This window comes from Corvus kubaryi, unplaced genomic scaffold (genome assembly GCF_017639235.1).
Source record: "Corvus kubaryi isolate FWS band 111438036 unplaced genomic scaffold, C.kubaryi_AGA036_p1.0 37391, whole genome shotgun sequence".
In the NCBI taxonomy this organism is placed as follows: domain Eukaryota; kingdom Metazoa; phylum Chordata; class Aves; order Passeriformes; family Corvidae; genus Corvus; species Corvus kubaryi.
The window spans coordinates 4280161-4294704 of NW_024581130.1; the positions used below are offsets into that span (position 1 = coordinate 4280161).

At 37.9% G+C, this 14544-nt stretch overlaps 1 protein-coding gene across 3 annotated transcripts in view; it reads right to left on the reverse strand.

Annotated features, from left to right (window-relative positions):
- Window positions 1–14544, reverse strand: part of GBE1 (1,4-alpha-glucan branching enzyme 1) — a 166022-nt gene that overhangs the window by 42836 nt on the left and 108642 nt on the right. For all 3 annotated transcript variants that reach the window (XM_042038101.1, XM_042038099.1, XM_042038102.1), the window contains exons 8-12: window positions 12826–12941; window positions 11962–12089; window positions 7392–7490; window positions 4649–4759; window positions 1637–1808 (exon numbers count right to left, since the gene is read on the reverse strand). In XM_042038101.1, the coding sequence (XP_041894035.1) occupies window positions 1637–1808; window positions 4649–4759; window positions 7392–7490; window positions 11962–12089; window positions 12826–12941 (626 nt within the window). The remainder of the gene's footprint in view (window positions 1–1636; window positions 1809–4648; window positions 4760–7391; window positions 7491–11961; window positions 12090–12825; window positions 12942–14544) is intronic.

Consider the following 14544-nt stretch of genomic DNA (forward strand, 5'->3'; position numbering starts at 1 on the left):
AATTTTAAATCCACAGCATTCTGAATTTATATGGTTTCTCCTCCAACAGTTATTACAGTCTTTTCACCTTTTACATACAGCAAACTATAATATAGTTACTGAACCATTTGCAGTACTCAGAGACACCCAATATTAATTGCTCAATCAGCCAGCATTGACACACTGGATTTCACATGCCATATTGCATTACTGATTATATTTCTAATCTTACTAAGTCAATCTGGGGCGAAGACACCTGCAGTTTAGCTGGAGTATTTTGTAAACACCTGCCTCCTTAACTATTGTAGTACCACTAGTTTGGATGGAAGCAGACACCTCATACCTTGAACATTTTGGTATCTGATTGCACATTTCATAAATATTCATTTCATTAACTCTTCTTCACTCTTAAGAAAGAAAAAACCAACCCTGCATTTTATTGGAAATAATAGTTTTATTGGTATGCATATAGTGAATTAATTTGTTCTGTACCAAAGTTGCTTCAATTATTTTTAAGAAAATCAACACAGTATTTTCTGAATCTTCTCCTAATACAAAGAAAGAGAAATGTACCAGTACAGGCATGCTTAAATCCAGTGTTGCCATTGTCTTATGTTTGTCATTTTGTTAATCAGAAAATATGATGTTAAATACACCGTTATGGAAGAAGAGCAGTGTACTTCCAACAGTCCCCTTAGACTTTATATAACAAAACATTTAACCACAAAAATAGAAGACAATACTAAGCTAAAATTTCCATAATTTTCAAGTGTTACATTATCAGAAAACTGAGATGGTGATTTTGTAGCAGGCTTTCAGTCTTTTTTTTCCCCATGAGACTATCCCAACTGCTATACAGAACTTGTCAGACCACATTACAATATTTTTACTCTAAAGTAAGAACTATTTTGCAAAGATATTAAAGGACTGAATGTGGTAAAAAACAACACAAACAGCTTTGGAATTTCGGATGAAGTTAAGAACATTGAACTTTTAAGATGACAACATGAAACTGTAACTTGCTGATTAAATTAGACTAACAATTGAACTTTCTTGTAGCAACCATGCTTAGGAAGTAATGCAACAGTTTTATTTTACAGCTTATGGACCAGAAGAAAGTACCACTGACTTACAATTTCTGTGCTTGGATAGCAGAATGTGCCTCCTTTGTCTGTGATTTGTCCTTGCCTACCTCATTAAGCACTAAGAAGGAAGGAAATAAGTCAACTGATTCCAGACTGCTTCCTGACAATTAATTACTGAAATAAGCACAGAGCTATCTTCAGTAAATTCACTGTTACCCTAAAAAATTTAGGGGTGTAAAAGAATAGAGATGAAATTCAACCCAGCTGCATGAGCCACAGCTCACCACCTGACAAACTTGCAGAACAGCACTTAAAATACTAGTCTGAGTTGTAAAAGTTATTTCTCTTACAGTTAGGAACCATCTTGATTTTATTTTCTTGTCTTATAATGCATCTTACAGACAGAAAAACAACACATATTACCTTTTGTAATAAATCTATAAAAGCATTTATGCTCCAAATTTCAGCACTGTGATAAATACATGGATGTAAGATGATGTCAGATCACTTTATTTCCCTGCCACGCATTCTGTAGATGAGAAAATGAGAGACTTTTTCCTGAGATTACTTACCCATGAAGTTCAGATAGCTCTCTCCTCCAAGTGCATGAGTAATGAGACGAATCATTTTATGAAGCTGTATCCCACGATCAATAACTGGCGTCAGAGGCATGAGCACACTCATGTTTGTGTACATCTCTGCATCCATCAGGCGAAAGGCCAGTGTCTTATCACCAACCAGTGCCTAGAACAGTTCAAAAAGACACTGAAGAAAACCCTTGGGTGTAATAGAAGTGTTTCTAAATCTTTTATTTATTTTTTTAAAGCAGGAGTCAGTAGGGGGAGGGCTTGCAAGATTGCTGAGGAACAAGGACGTGGCTCAGTGTGCATGATACAGCCCCTGTTCCTGAAGGAAACATCCTGCCACTGCCCATCAGGTCACGGTGACCCTACATTCTGATCACTGCATCTGTGCGTTGGGTGATGTGCAATATAGATCTCATCTGCTGACAAAAACTGAAAGATGTAAACTGAGGCAGGGATGTCCATGAGCTGAGTTGGTGTCAGCCCCAATTGTCTGTTTTCCCCTTGCCATCCTCCCTCCCTTACTGGGGCTCCTGGATTGAGTGTACATGATAATGGACCAGCCACTGCCTAACCCCTGGCCCTACATTTCACCTGATGGGATCAAACTGCATAATTACTTCTAAGAACTCTTTCACCTACAGATATCAAATGTGAAACATCAGCATCAACTCAGTGAGTGAAAAGTGACCATTTGGGAATTTTTATAGGAAACACAGAAAATAAGAAAGCAAACGTCTAAAGTAAAAGTCCTTGGAATGCAAAAATAATTGGGTAGTAACAAAACTCTGATTTAGATATGCAGAGTGAGTATGAAGGATTCATTTACATGCAGTCAAGAATGTGATTGGTTTTCTGTGATTTCACACAGAAGAAAAAGCTGAATTACTAACTTGCTACTTGAGAAAGGCCACAAAATGCTACTCTATGTATTAGTAGGAAGGTAGTTAAAAACATTTTGGAGCATTTATATTTAAATAGCTGATTTTTGTTCAATTAGACCAATTCTTATTTCATACTCTTGAAGGAAAACCTACTAAATTCCAGAGATACAGATGGATTGTAAACAGGTCTAGCTGAAAAGCACCATCATCCTTTCATTTTCCAACTGATAATATAACAGCATATATAGATTATTCCCTTAAGTAAAAAATAGTTTATTTAAAGGGAAAAAAAATCCCTATGCAACAATGACAAGACTGAAGACTGCAATGAACAACTATTTTCTGGACTCAGAATGTGGCATTTGTTACTGCCATTTAATATCCCCTAATCTTTCCATTGGAAGAGAAGCTAAGTGCTTTCTGTGGCAGCTGGGATTTTATAAATGGATGTATTTCCTCCTTCAACGATCTCTTTGCTACCCCAAAGAATCTTACTCTGTTTAGGTTTTTTCTTATGAAAATCAATCTGCAGCTGCTATTCCTCTCTCACAGCATTTTTTCCAGTATATCCTTTAAGATACAGGACCAAACCTGCCTCCAGCACTCAAGATGCACACAAACCATGAAAGACTGCAGTGGCATACTGATGGTGCTCTTTGCTCCATTCCACTCATAATAATTCCCGGACTGCATCTGCTTTTTTGACAGCTATTAGCTTTGGAGTTGCTGTTTTCACACTCTCCTTATAACTACAAGGCCTTGTACTCTGACTGGCAACAGCCAGCTCCTAGCCCATTACATCATGTAAGAAACCAGGATTGTACCCTCACATGCATCACTCCAGACATCTTTAGACTGAATTTTATCTACACTTCCTTTTTGTTTCTCTATCCTACTTTTCACACATCAGCCTGATGTACATCCGTAATCATTGTTTTATTTTCATTTAAAATAATGAGATTTTTTCCCAAAGTATGACATTCTAAACTGAAATTTCATAGTGATATGGAAAACAACTCAATTGCTAAAAATCAGAATGAAATAAAAGAACAGCAACAGTAATGTTTTATGTCATGTTTTAGGGTGAAGGATCAGTTTTGATGAAAGCAGCTTATCATAGAAAAATATGCATTTCCAAGTAATTTCTGAAGTTCTTTACCAGAAGAATGCATTAAATGAACACTGCAACAGACTCTGAGATTAGAATGTAAATAGGTACACAAAATGGATATAATGAATGGTAAACTCAGAATTCACTTTTTAAAGTATACAACTCGTTTCAGACACTTCTGTTGACATTTATTGTTGAAAGTACAGGAATTAAAATATCAACCTCTACTATGTAAAGGAAAGAGTTGAAGATAAGTTACTTAAATAAAATATCCATTTTCTAATAAAACATTTAAAACTCCTAATTTCACAATTCCCAAATTACGTTTGTTGACTCTTCAGAAACAAGGGTTAAAAAGATTGTGGGAGATGAGTGTTACCCACTTTTTTGTTATTACTTTTTCATTTTTCCACACAAAGAACTATTACAATTGCTGTGGTTTCAACCAGACTGTTACAGAATATTTCATTTAGGTCTCAAAAGAGGATGTTTGCAATCCAAGTTACAAACAAATTTCTTAAATTGGGATATTGTTTACCCTTATCATAAGTAGTGTTCCAGCTTACTTAACAGAAACTGGATTTTCAAAAGTATGGGTTATACACCTTTGACTCATCTCTTAAAAATAAAATAAAACTGAAAACCAACTACCCATGCACTCCAGGAAGGATTCCTTTAGGAAAATGAAGGATTTTTATCGCAAAATAAAAACACAGCAAAACCAAAAAAAATAAAAAAAAAACCCCAAACAACAAAAACAAGAAAAGGAAACAAACCAACAAAACAAAAAAAAACCCAGAAACAAACAAACAAAAAAATAGCTACCAAAAACCACCAAAAAACAAAAAGGTAAAAAAAAAAAAAAGAGCAGTAGCCCAAATCTACCTATTTCTGAAATTCTTGCCATCCTTCTCAACTCCTTTTTCATCTTTAAAAAATAAAGCCCACCAAGCCTCTAAACAAGATCTTTTACTTGCTTATGAACAAACAAACAGCTGAAAATACCTGGTCGTGACTCTCTGCATAAGCAATGTATTTTTCTTCATACCGTCTGTTTGTTAATGTATGCACAATATTGCCCATATTCCAGTCTTCATCTTTCAGCTCCTTAATTATCTACAGAAATAAAAGAAAGATCTCTGAAACGTTATTGATGTTTTAACTAAAAGCACATAACATCATCCTGGCACAGAAATTTCTAATGGATTGTGAACTGTGTTCTTGTGTTCCCAAGTTTTGAAGTGATGAGCTTTCTCTGATAATCCAAAGAGATTTTTTTTTTTCTTTTCAATTTTATCACATAATGATAATAACTAGAATCCTTTGTTTCTCCTCTACCTCCCTGGGGAAGCACGGACAACAGGAGTTGCCATTTATCATGTGACTCCTCTGATACAGTGGATAATGTGTTTGATAGGACCTGCAAGAGAGCACTGCACCAAAATCAAGGAAGAAAAATGTGGGCACACACCTGCCTGATTTACAGTATCAGGAGATGCTACCCTGGCATGTGGGAGCTTCCAACTAAAGCTTAACCACTGGGCAGTGTGGTGCCACCACCTCTTGATTTTTAGAAATTGAAACTAAATCCCACTAATAGGAATTTTCTGCCTCATATCACATTATTTCCTTCCTCTGCTAAATCTAGCTCAATGTCATTGTTAGTTGTTTCGGTTTTTTCTACAACACTTTGTAGACCTCCATTGATCACTACGACTTAAATGCATATATGCAAATATATAGACATAAAAATAGAAGTGATAAAAAGGCAATAGCACCAAGATGGCCAATATCACGCTGTAAAATTTAACATTATAATTGTAACTGCCCACATACTCCTAAACAGTCTTTTCTTTCCCTTTCTTTGTGGATTTTTTTTTTTTTAAGTCCATAAATTCTGGCTCTGAACACATCCAGAGCCCTAGGCAGCATCGTGTTATGTACTACATCTATCCTTCATCTGAACTAGTACAGCCACTGCTGGGACAAACAGTTTCTCTTTCTTACTTTTACAGATCCTTCAGAATTCTTTCATGGAATCTTTTGGAGATTCTCCAGTTTTCAAACTGATTTTAGCAAGTTGCCTAGAAAACTTACTATTAACAGGTATGTACTTAAAAACTGGAGAGAAATGAGAGCAAGCAGTCTAGGAGAGTTTGATAACAGCTGATAAACTCTTTCTAAACTTTTCCCTTCCAATCATCTCAGCTTTATTTTTCCCTTCGAGAAATGTGTTAACAAACTCTGCCATCACCTCTTTCTCTAACTCCATCTCTCTACTGTGGCCACTCCTATGCAGTTTCCTTGGCAAGAAGCTTCCTGCCTGCATCACTACAAGTTCTTGTACAATCCCAATCATAACCGATTTGCACCCAACATCTCATCAGTGTCTCATGCTGCCCCATGTCAAGTACGTTTTTAAGCTGGAAAAAGTGACATTTCCTCCAGTTAAACAGAATTTACTGCAGCACTATTATGTTTCCTATCCAAGTACTGTGAATTAAATTAATCAGACCATATCAGAGATTGCTATATCAGATTATCAATTTTTTTCACTTGTAAAATTCTACAGCCTGTTTTTTTCCCCATGTAACATGAACTTGGCCACTTGCATTTTGCCTACCCAGGAAACTGCTCATATTGCCTGCTCTAAAGTGTGGTAAGGAACAAAGTAAAAACCAAAAAACAAAATAACAAAACTCCAAGAAATGCAAAAAACATCACAATTAGGTATTTATTGTTAAAAAAATATGAGCCCTTGCTGTATTCCAGGACCTAAATATCTAAACTACACATTCCAAATTTTAATGAAGCTGTCTCTGTTGGAAAAGCTGTCAAGTTTATCTTCAGAAAAGAGGTCTGAAATCTGTTTTTCAATTGCCCTTCTACCCCCTAGTTACAAAATTGAAAGATGCTGAAGGTAAGTTAATTTTTGAAATTATTTTTAGCTACTCACTATATTTATTGAAGCATTAATGTTCATATAAAACATTTATTGTTTTCAGATCATTGTGACAGCCCAAGGGATTTGGGTGTAATCTTCTAACTGAAAAACATTCTCTAAAACATCACTAGAAGCCTTTTCAGATCACTTGGGGTTTTATGCCTTTTCTTGTGACTCTCTATATGAAGGAAAAGGTGATATAAATCCTTATTGTAGTCAGAACTTACTAATATCTTATTGTTCTTCAGCATTTACAGATTTTTATTACTCTTTTTGTAACCGCCTGTACCAATTGCAAGTGTTTGTGTAATTCACTTAAGTCTACTTTGCTTAAACTTTCAGGCCTATCTATATTCAATGCCAATTTCTACATCTAGTGTCAGGAGGGTTTATTGCATGTTTTTGGAGTGATTCTTTATTGGGTATTTTTTATATTTATATGCATATAAACTTTTTTAAACTACCTGTTCACATTCAATATAGATTACACATTCTACAGCTGTTGCAAGATACAGATCATTTCGAAGAAATTGAGTTTATGTGTATTGTATGAAGAAAACAATTATCAGCTGGAATGCAAATCCCGGCTCCTGAACTTCCTCACCTGAAACCTACATAACATCTGACAGCTCTCATTTCAGCCTGTAATACCTGTGCTCGAGCCTGTCAGAATTTATTTCAATAGCACATTAACAGAAGAGAAAGCAAAACTTGTCAGAAGGGTTCAGAAGTGTTTATGTGTATGCACTGACAGAGAAACACCCCACTTGGAAGAGCACAATGTATTTCTTAGGAAGTTCTCACCTGTATCCACTTATCCGGAATGGCCATGGCAAGCCGATAATCAAAACCCCCTCCTCCCTCTGCGACAGGCCGACAGAGAGCTGGCATTCCAGAGACATCCTGAAACAGATCAAACACCCCACAACATAATTTCCACAGCACTGAAAATATTACTACTTATTTTCTACCCTGGAGTTACACTTGTATGTAAACACTGTATAAACAGCTTCACAGATTGACCTAGTTAAGGGAGAAAGTAATAAATTTAAATCAGTTATTACTACACCCAGATGTGCTGTTTGAACACAAAAGTTACAAAGAAAAGCATTATGACTTTTCTCACCAAATACTCTTCCTCAAAATATTTTAATCCAGTAGATATTTGAACGGGAAGAGTCCTCAGTAGATGCAGAGTTTGAAATAATTAGCTCTCTTGAGCTCCAAGCAATCAATAGAAAGTACAAAGTAGTCAACAAAAGACAAATTAAACCTTCATTTTGTTTATTGATATTTTGCATAAGGAATGACATAAAAAAAGGTTAAATATAAAGTACACTGAGGAAGAAAAATACAATCTCTGCTCTTTTCCCAAAACCAAACCTATTGATCCAGCTAGTCCTGGGAAGTGACATGCTCTTACTGCATAATTTTCCAGTTTCATATTGATGGAAGCTGACTATTCTTAAATTTGTAATTCCAAGTTCTCAAAATATTTATTTCACCATGTTGTTAGGCAGTTTTATCACACAGCATTCTTTTCTAAAGTTATCTGGACAGAAAATGCAAGTCTCCAATAATTTCAAAATATCCATCAGTACTCAATTTTATTAACTTTTGTGGGGAAATGGATTCTCACTGACAGTGGTTATGGATTAACAAACACCTCTCGCTTCTATACAAGAGACTTTATGGAATTAATACTGACTAGAAAAAAACAGGGCTTAATTAGGAAGCTCATTTTGATTTTCTGGATTCAGTCCAGTTTTCAATCCAGTTGCTGCACTGGAATAGTGAAAAAGATATTTACACATGAAGTCATACACATATACACATACAGGCATGCACAGACACTGACATAAGGGAGGAGACCAACCAGACCACCACAAAGCTCATGGATGGCATCCCAGGAGTGGAAGGCAGGGCTGCCATCCAGAGGGACTGGCTGGAGGAATCAATCAGCAGAAATGTCACCACAGAATGACACCAAGTTAATCCCGACCCTGGGATGGGCCTCATCCTGCATCCATACGGGATGGGCCAGCCAGGCTGGGGAGCAGCTCTGCTGGGAAGGAAGGGCCTGGGGCTGTGGGCCAGCAGCAAGCCGAGCCTGAGCCAGCAGCTTGGCCTGGCCTGGCAGCAGGGATGGCCAGCACATCCCAGGCTGTGTGAACAGCAAAGCCAGGAGATCAAAGGAGGGCATTACCCCCTTCAGTCAGCAGCCATTGGATCACACAGAAAACTGCATCCACATTCCACACGCTGTAGAAAATGAACAGTGAAGTGGAAATTCTTTACAAACTTTTAGTTGTGATAAAAAGTTCAATAACTCCTAAATCAGTCAGAAAGGATTGACACAGACTATTGGTCTCCAGGTTATACAGGACAAGATGACATGAAACAAAAGCCTTTTTCTGTGATGCCATGATGCCTACCTGGACTAGGTCCAAGTCTGAGATTTAAGCAGCTCCCATCTACATTAGTCACAATATTGAAAGCCAGATTTTTGGGAAGTAAAATTCCAAATTTAACAGTATTTATACCTATGTCTACAAATTTTCACTGGACACAACAACAACAAAAAAAATCATAATTAGTTTGTTTAGTAGATCTTCCATCAAATGTACTTCTACCAGGAAACTTCCTAGCCTGGTAACTACAACCCATTACTGATCTTCCACATAGGGGGCCAATGAAGTGGCAACACATGATCCAAGGGAGATCAAAAAGGACTCCAGGGTCTTGGGGCAGTTGGTATGGGAAGCTGAGGCAGAAGCCCTATTCTCTATAACTCTAGTTGAAGGCAGCAACATTGAAAGAAGTAGATGGACTGAGTCTATTCATACATTGCTCTATGGCTGGTGTCACTGCCAAAATTTTGGGGTTTTTGACACTGGAATGGCCATAGCACCAGGCATGCTGGCCTCAGACAGGAGTCACATTTCTCAGTGATGTCTGTATTGGAACCAGTTTAAGCGGGCCTGTGGGAGTCCCACGAGGTTTAACAAGACAAGTCCAAGGGACTGCAGCTGGGCAAACCCCGTTATCAATCCAGGCTGGGCATGAACAGATCCAGAGCAGCCCTGGGAGAAGGACTTGGGGGTGCTGGTGGGTGAGAGGCTGGACATGCCCCGGCCGTGTGCTCTGGGAGCCCAGAACCCCCCGTGTGCTGGGCTGCATCCAAAGCCCCGTGGACAGCAGGGCAGGGAGGGGATTCTGCCCCTCTGCCCCGCTCTGCTGAGACCCCACCTGCAGTGCTGCATCCAGCTCTGGGGTCCCAGCACAGCAAGGACAGGGACCTGCTGGAGCCAGCCCAGAGGAGGGTCATGAAGATGGTAAGAGGGATGGAGCACCTCTGCTATGAGGAAAGGATGAGACAATTGGGATTATTCAGTCTGGGGGAAAACAAGGCTTTGTGGTGACCTAATTGTGGCCTTCCAGTCCCCGAAGGGAGCCCACAAGAACGACGGAGAAGACTCTTTGCAAGGGTGTGTAGTGACAGGACGAGGGGGAATGGTTTCAAATAGAAAAATAGCAGGTTTAGATTAAATATTAAGAAGAAATTCTTTACTGTGAGGGTGGTGAGGCACTGGCTCAGGTTGCCCTGAGAAATTGTGGCTGCCCCATCCCTGGAAGTGTTCAAGGCCAGGTTGGATGGGGCTCTGAGCAACCTGGCCTCGCAGAAGGTGTTCTCTGTTCATGGAAGGGAGTTGGAACTTGATGATCTTTAAGGTCCCTTCCGACCCAGGCCATTCTATGATGCTGTGATTGAACAGCTAATTTCTAAGCATTTGTTCAGGCCAAGTTTGAAAAGAAATGCATGTCAAAATAGAAACCACAGTGTACTCTTTTTTTGCCTGTTTATGTTTATAATACTTCAGGCATGATATAATTTTACTTAACATTTTTTTTTTCCCATTATAAAGAACTTTAATCACCGCTTTATTTAGAAGACCAAAATGAAAAATAAGTGTATACTCAGTAACACCCAAAAAATTAGCAATTACTAAGACAGTGAATATACAGAATATTAAAAAGCTGTAAAAATCATCAATTAATTACATTAATTAAGGAATTTATTATAATTAGTTATGGCTAGAGAAAAACATTTTTGTCACATGGCACTGATTCTATAGGCAAGCTGACATTCTTCATTGCCTTTTGTAATTTTCAATTATGTCAATAGTTTCTCCTTCTGAAATTCTCCTTTAACCATGCAGCACATTGATCAGTTCTATGATTCATGTAGCAACTTCCCGAGGCAGAAAATTATGTATTGAAAAAGAAGCAGCTCTCAACTTAAGCAGGAGAAACTGAAGACATATCTTATTAAAAAAAAGAACTCTTAGGCCAGGTAATACAAGACAACTAAACTCAGAATTTCTGTGGTAGGAATGCTTATAATCTAGGACTACCTAGAAAATTAACTGATTTAATTTCAAATAAGCCTACAGCTCAAAGAAACCACCTCAAGTTTGCTACTGATTGCTCCCCAAATGCTGTTTTGGTAGCTTGTCATGTAGCTCTTAGCAGTGGTTGTCTATAAAAACTTTACCATAAGTAAGAAATTAATATAAGCAGTATTTTGTTTCCTAAAGATAGAGAACTCTAAAGCAACACAAACCCTTTTATTAGAAATCCATATAGTCCCTAATGATACCAGATTGATCCAACTTTTTCTTTTAAACAAAATGAATTATTTAAACATAATAACAGAAAAAATCCTCAATGTTTAAATGATTTTTCTTCTGGATAAAGACAAAATATCAGTGAAAATATTAATAGAATTTTGAAAACTCTGCTGTCTCCTACTCTTAGAAGCTCCATGTCCCAGAAACATTTTTCAGTCAAAAAAATTGATCTCAATCAACTCAAATAATACAGTCTTATTTACTCCTTTAGAAACCTGGAGAAATTAATAATACATTTAAATTAGCCTATATATTCAACATTTATAAGTTTATTACATTTAATTTGAAGGGTAATTGTCAGATATACCAATATAATTCAAAATATGCAAAACATCGTTAGGGATGTTAATCTTTAGTACTACAGAGCACTACTGACAAATGGTTACGATGCACAAGCAATAAACTAATAAAAACAATTCTCATTACAAGTTCAAGGTGATGAAGAGAAAAACAAGAAAAAGGAATTGCCACATTAATTAATAATCTATTAATGCAGAGAAAATTCCCAAAGTGCATATTCAGATCATTTTTCCCCACCAGGCAAAGTCTGTCCACTAATTAATATTTTTCAGCTCATGTCATTGCTTGAGTACCCAAAGTGTGACTTGATAATTAACAGGGAATTCACATCCTAAAGCAAAATAATCAATATTAATGTACTGAGGATGGCAAAATGATCTTACCTCTGCTATGGTTATGCATTCTGGGTGCAAGGAATTAATCATGTGATTGGCCAGCATCAGGTAACACAAAGCATCTTCATCCACATGCAGGCCAAAATACTCATTGTAATCTCCACTGAACCCTGTGCCTAATAAGACAAGGAGTTTTAAAAGCCACAGTCAAGCTTTTTTTAGAAAACACAGGTATTTTATACAATATTTCATTTTATAAGCACAAAACGTATTAATGATTTTCCATCTATCCTCATAGCAACAAAGCAAGATACTAGCAGATCTGGAATTTTTTGATCATTCACAGAATCTCCTGAGTTGGAAGAGACCCATCAGGATCACTGAGTCCAGCTCCTAGCCCTGCACAGGACCATCCCCAAGAATCACACCCTGTATCATTCAGGTGTTTCAGGAATCTTCTGAACCTGTTTGTGCCAGCTGTGCTGTACTCCCATCCAACCATCCACTGTGGCACTCAAGTCACTCATCACACCAGTTTTGCTTATACCAATGATGTCACATCCCTGGGACTGAGCCAAAGCTTCAAGCTCCTCTTGTTTCCTCCTCATGCTGTGTGTGTTGGTACAGAAGAACTTCCAGTGTGGTTGGTTGTAGCCAACAACTTGTGGAGCAGATTGAGGGATATCCCTAGTGCTTGTGTCCTCAAGTTTTGGGTGAGCCATCCCATTGCTCATCACTGGCAAGCCTGGTTTTGACCCTTTCCCCCTCCCATCTAGTTTCAAGCTCTGTTGATGAGCTAGCTCCTGTGCTAGCTCCTGTGCTAAACCCCTTTTTCCCCTCTGAGAAACAGCAAAATTTACAGCAACACAACTGCAAGGGGACTGCTGAGATCAGAGCAGATAAATTGCTTACCAATGCCGTGGTGGTGATACAACATAGACGTAACACCATCAAATCGGAATCCATCGAAGCGATAGTCTTCAATCCACATCCTCAAATTAGACAGAAGGAATCTCAAGACTTCCCAGCTGAAACAACATGAGCAGAGTTTACTAAGCTTTAAAAACCTTGGGATCAACTAGAGTTCCTTATACCATGTTCCCCACTTGCACATATGGTACTTGTACTATACATTTTACCATTTTAATGACTTCTTCCCTGTTTTTCATTAACCTTTTCCTAAAATGTTTGTCTTTAAGCCTTTGTCTTTTTATTGCACAAAATCTTAAGAACTGGAAATAGGAGGTTATAAAAACTGTCAGCTATCTACACAGACATCTAACAAGGTAGTGTCTGAACACACATACTGTATTTTACTACCCATACTTGCTGGTGTAATTTTCCTTTCCCTCTCTAAAGATGGGGAGAGATGTTATAGAAATGGAAATAAAATTTTAATAGGCAAGATTTTCTCCCCAAGATTTTATGGATTTACAGCAAATTTTAGGCATAGCTGCTGTCAGAAAGCTGCCTTTCCCAATTAATTACAAACCACATGTCACCAGTAGAGTACCAAATCACCTAATGTGTGGCAAATTTACACATTTGAAAAGTAAACCAAGGGGAAGTTGAGGAGAAATGTTTTGAAATTCAGAACAGGAATGGGGTATGACACACACACATACACAAAGCACAGAGATGAAATCAAAATATAAAGGAGATTCTAAAGTGAGCAAGCACATGGAAACATTCATGAACAGAATCTGGTATTAAGGAACAAAATAGTTTCATGAACAGTTTTCCTACTATTCATCACCTCCTCTCCCAGGACACTGGTCTCTGTAGCTTCAAAAGATCCTCACATCTTGTTTCTACTGTTCACCCACCATGGCACAGCCCTCTCTGACACCTTCAGGTGCATCTCCTGCAAGCCACATCTCCAAAGAGCTCGCCCACCTCATTCATCCATCTCGTGATGTAGTGGAACTGGTTTTGCCCATGTCTTCAACACTTGCCAATGTGATGATTTCTCTCTAACCAATTTCCCAAGACAGCAGATCTATGACTCCGCTTCCTACCAAGTTTCTGTTCAGAGAAGAGCACCAGCCACACAGCAACATGCAGCATTTCTCCAGCCACCTTCTGAGACAGAAGGGGTAACCTTGCACAAACCACATGACAATTTATGCAGGCATAAGGCAGTGAAGGGGACACTTCCTGTATCTCATTAAAAAGACATCAGAAACAGTAAATTCAGGAAGAGATTATGACACAAGGAATAAACTCAGTTTTGACAAAACAAATGTCCCGCTTTCCTTCCTCCAAAGAACTTCCTCATATGAGGGATGCTTTAAGTCTTGAGTAAGTGGTATTACAGGAAAAGATGGGAGGCTATGGACACACTATAAAGTCAAATCCTGATCTCACTAAATAGCCAATTATTATTTGCTTCCATAGAGTTATAATATTTCTCCTTCTTTTTGCATGCACTGTAAAGAGATACACACTCGTGCATATAAACACAGAAATGTTACCAAATCAAAATCTCCGGATTTAGGAAATGTGAAGCAGCTCACTGTGAATTCCCTCAGTTCAACACCTTTCCTGGGCATACATTACATAACAAGATTTTTTTTGTTGTTGTTCCATCTCTACACCCCCCTGCTTCAAATCATCCAATTCACAAGTTAA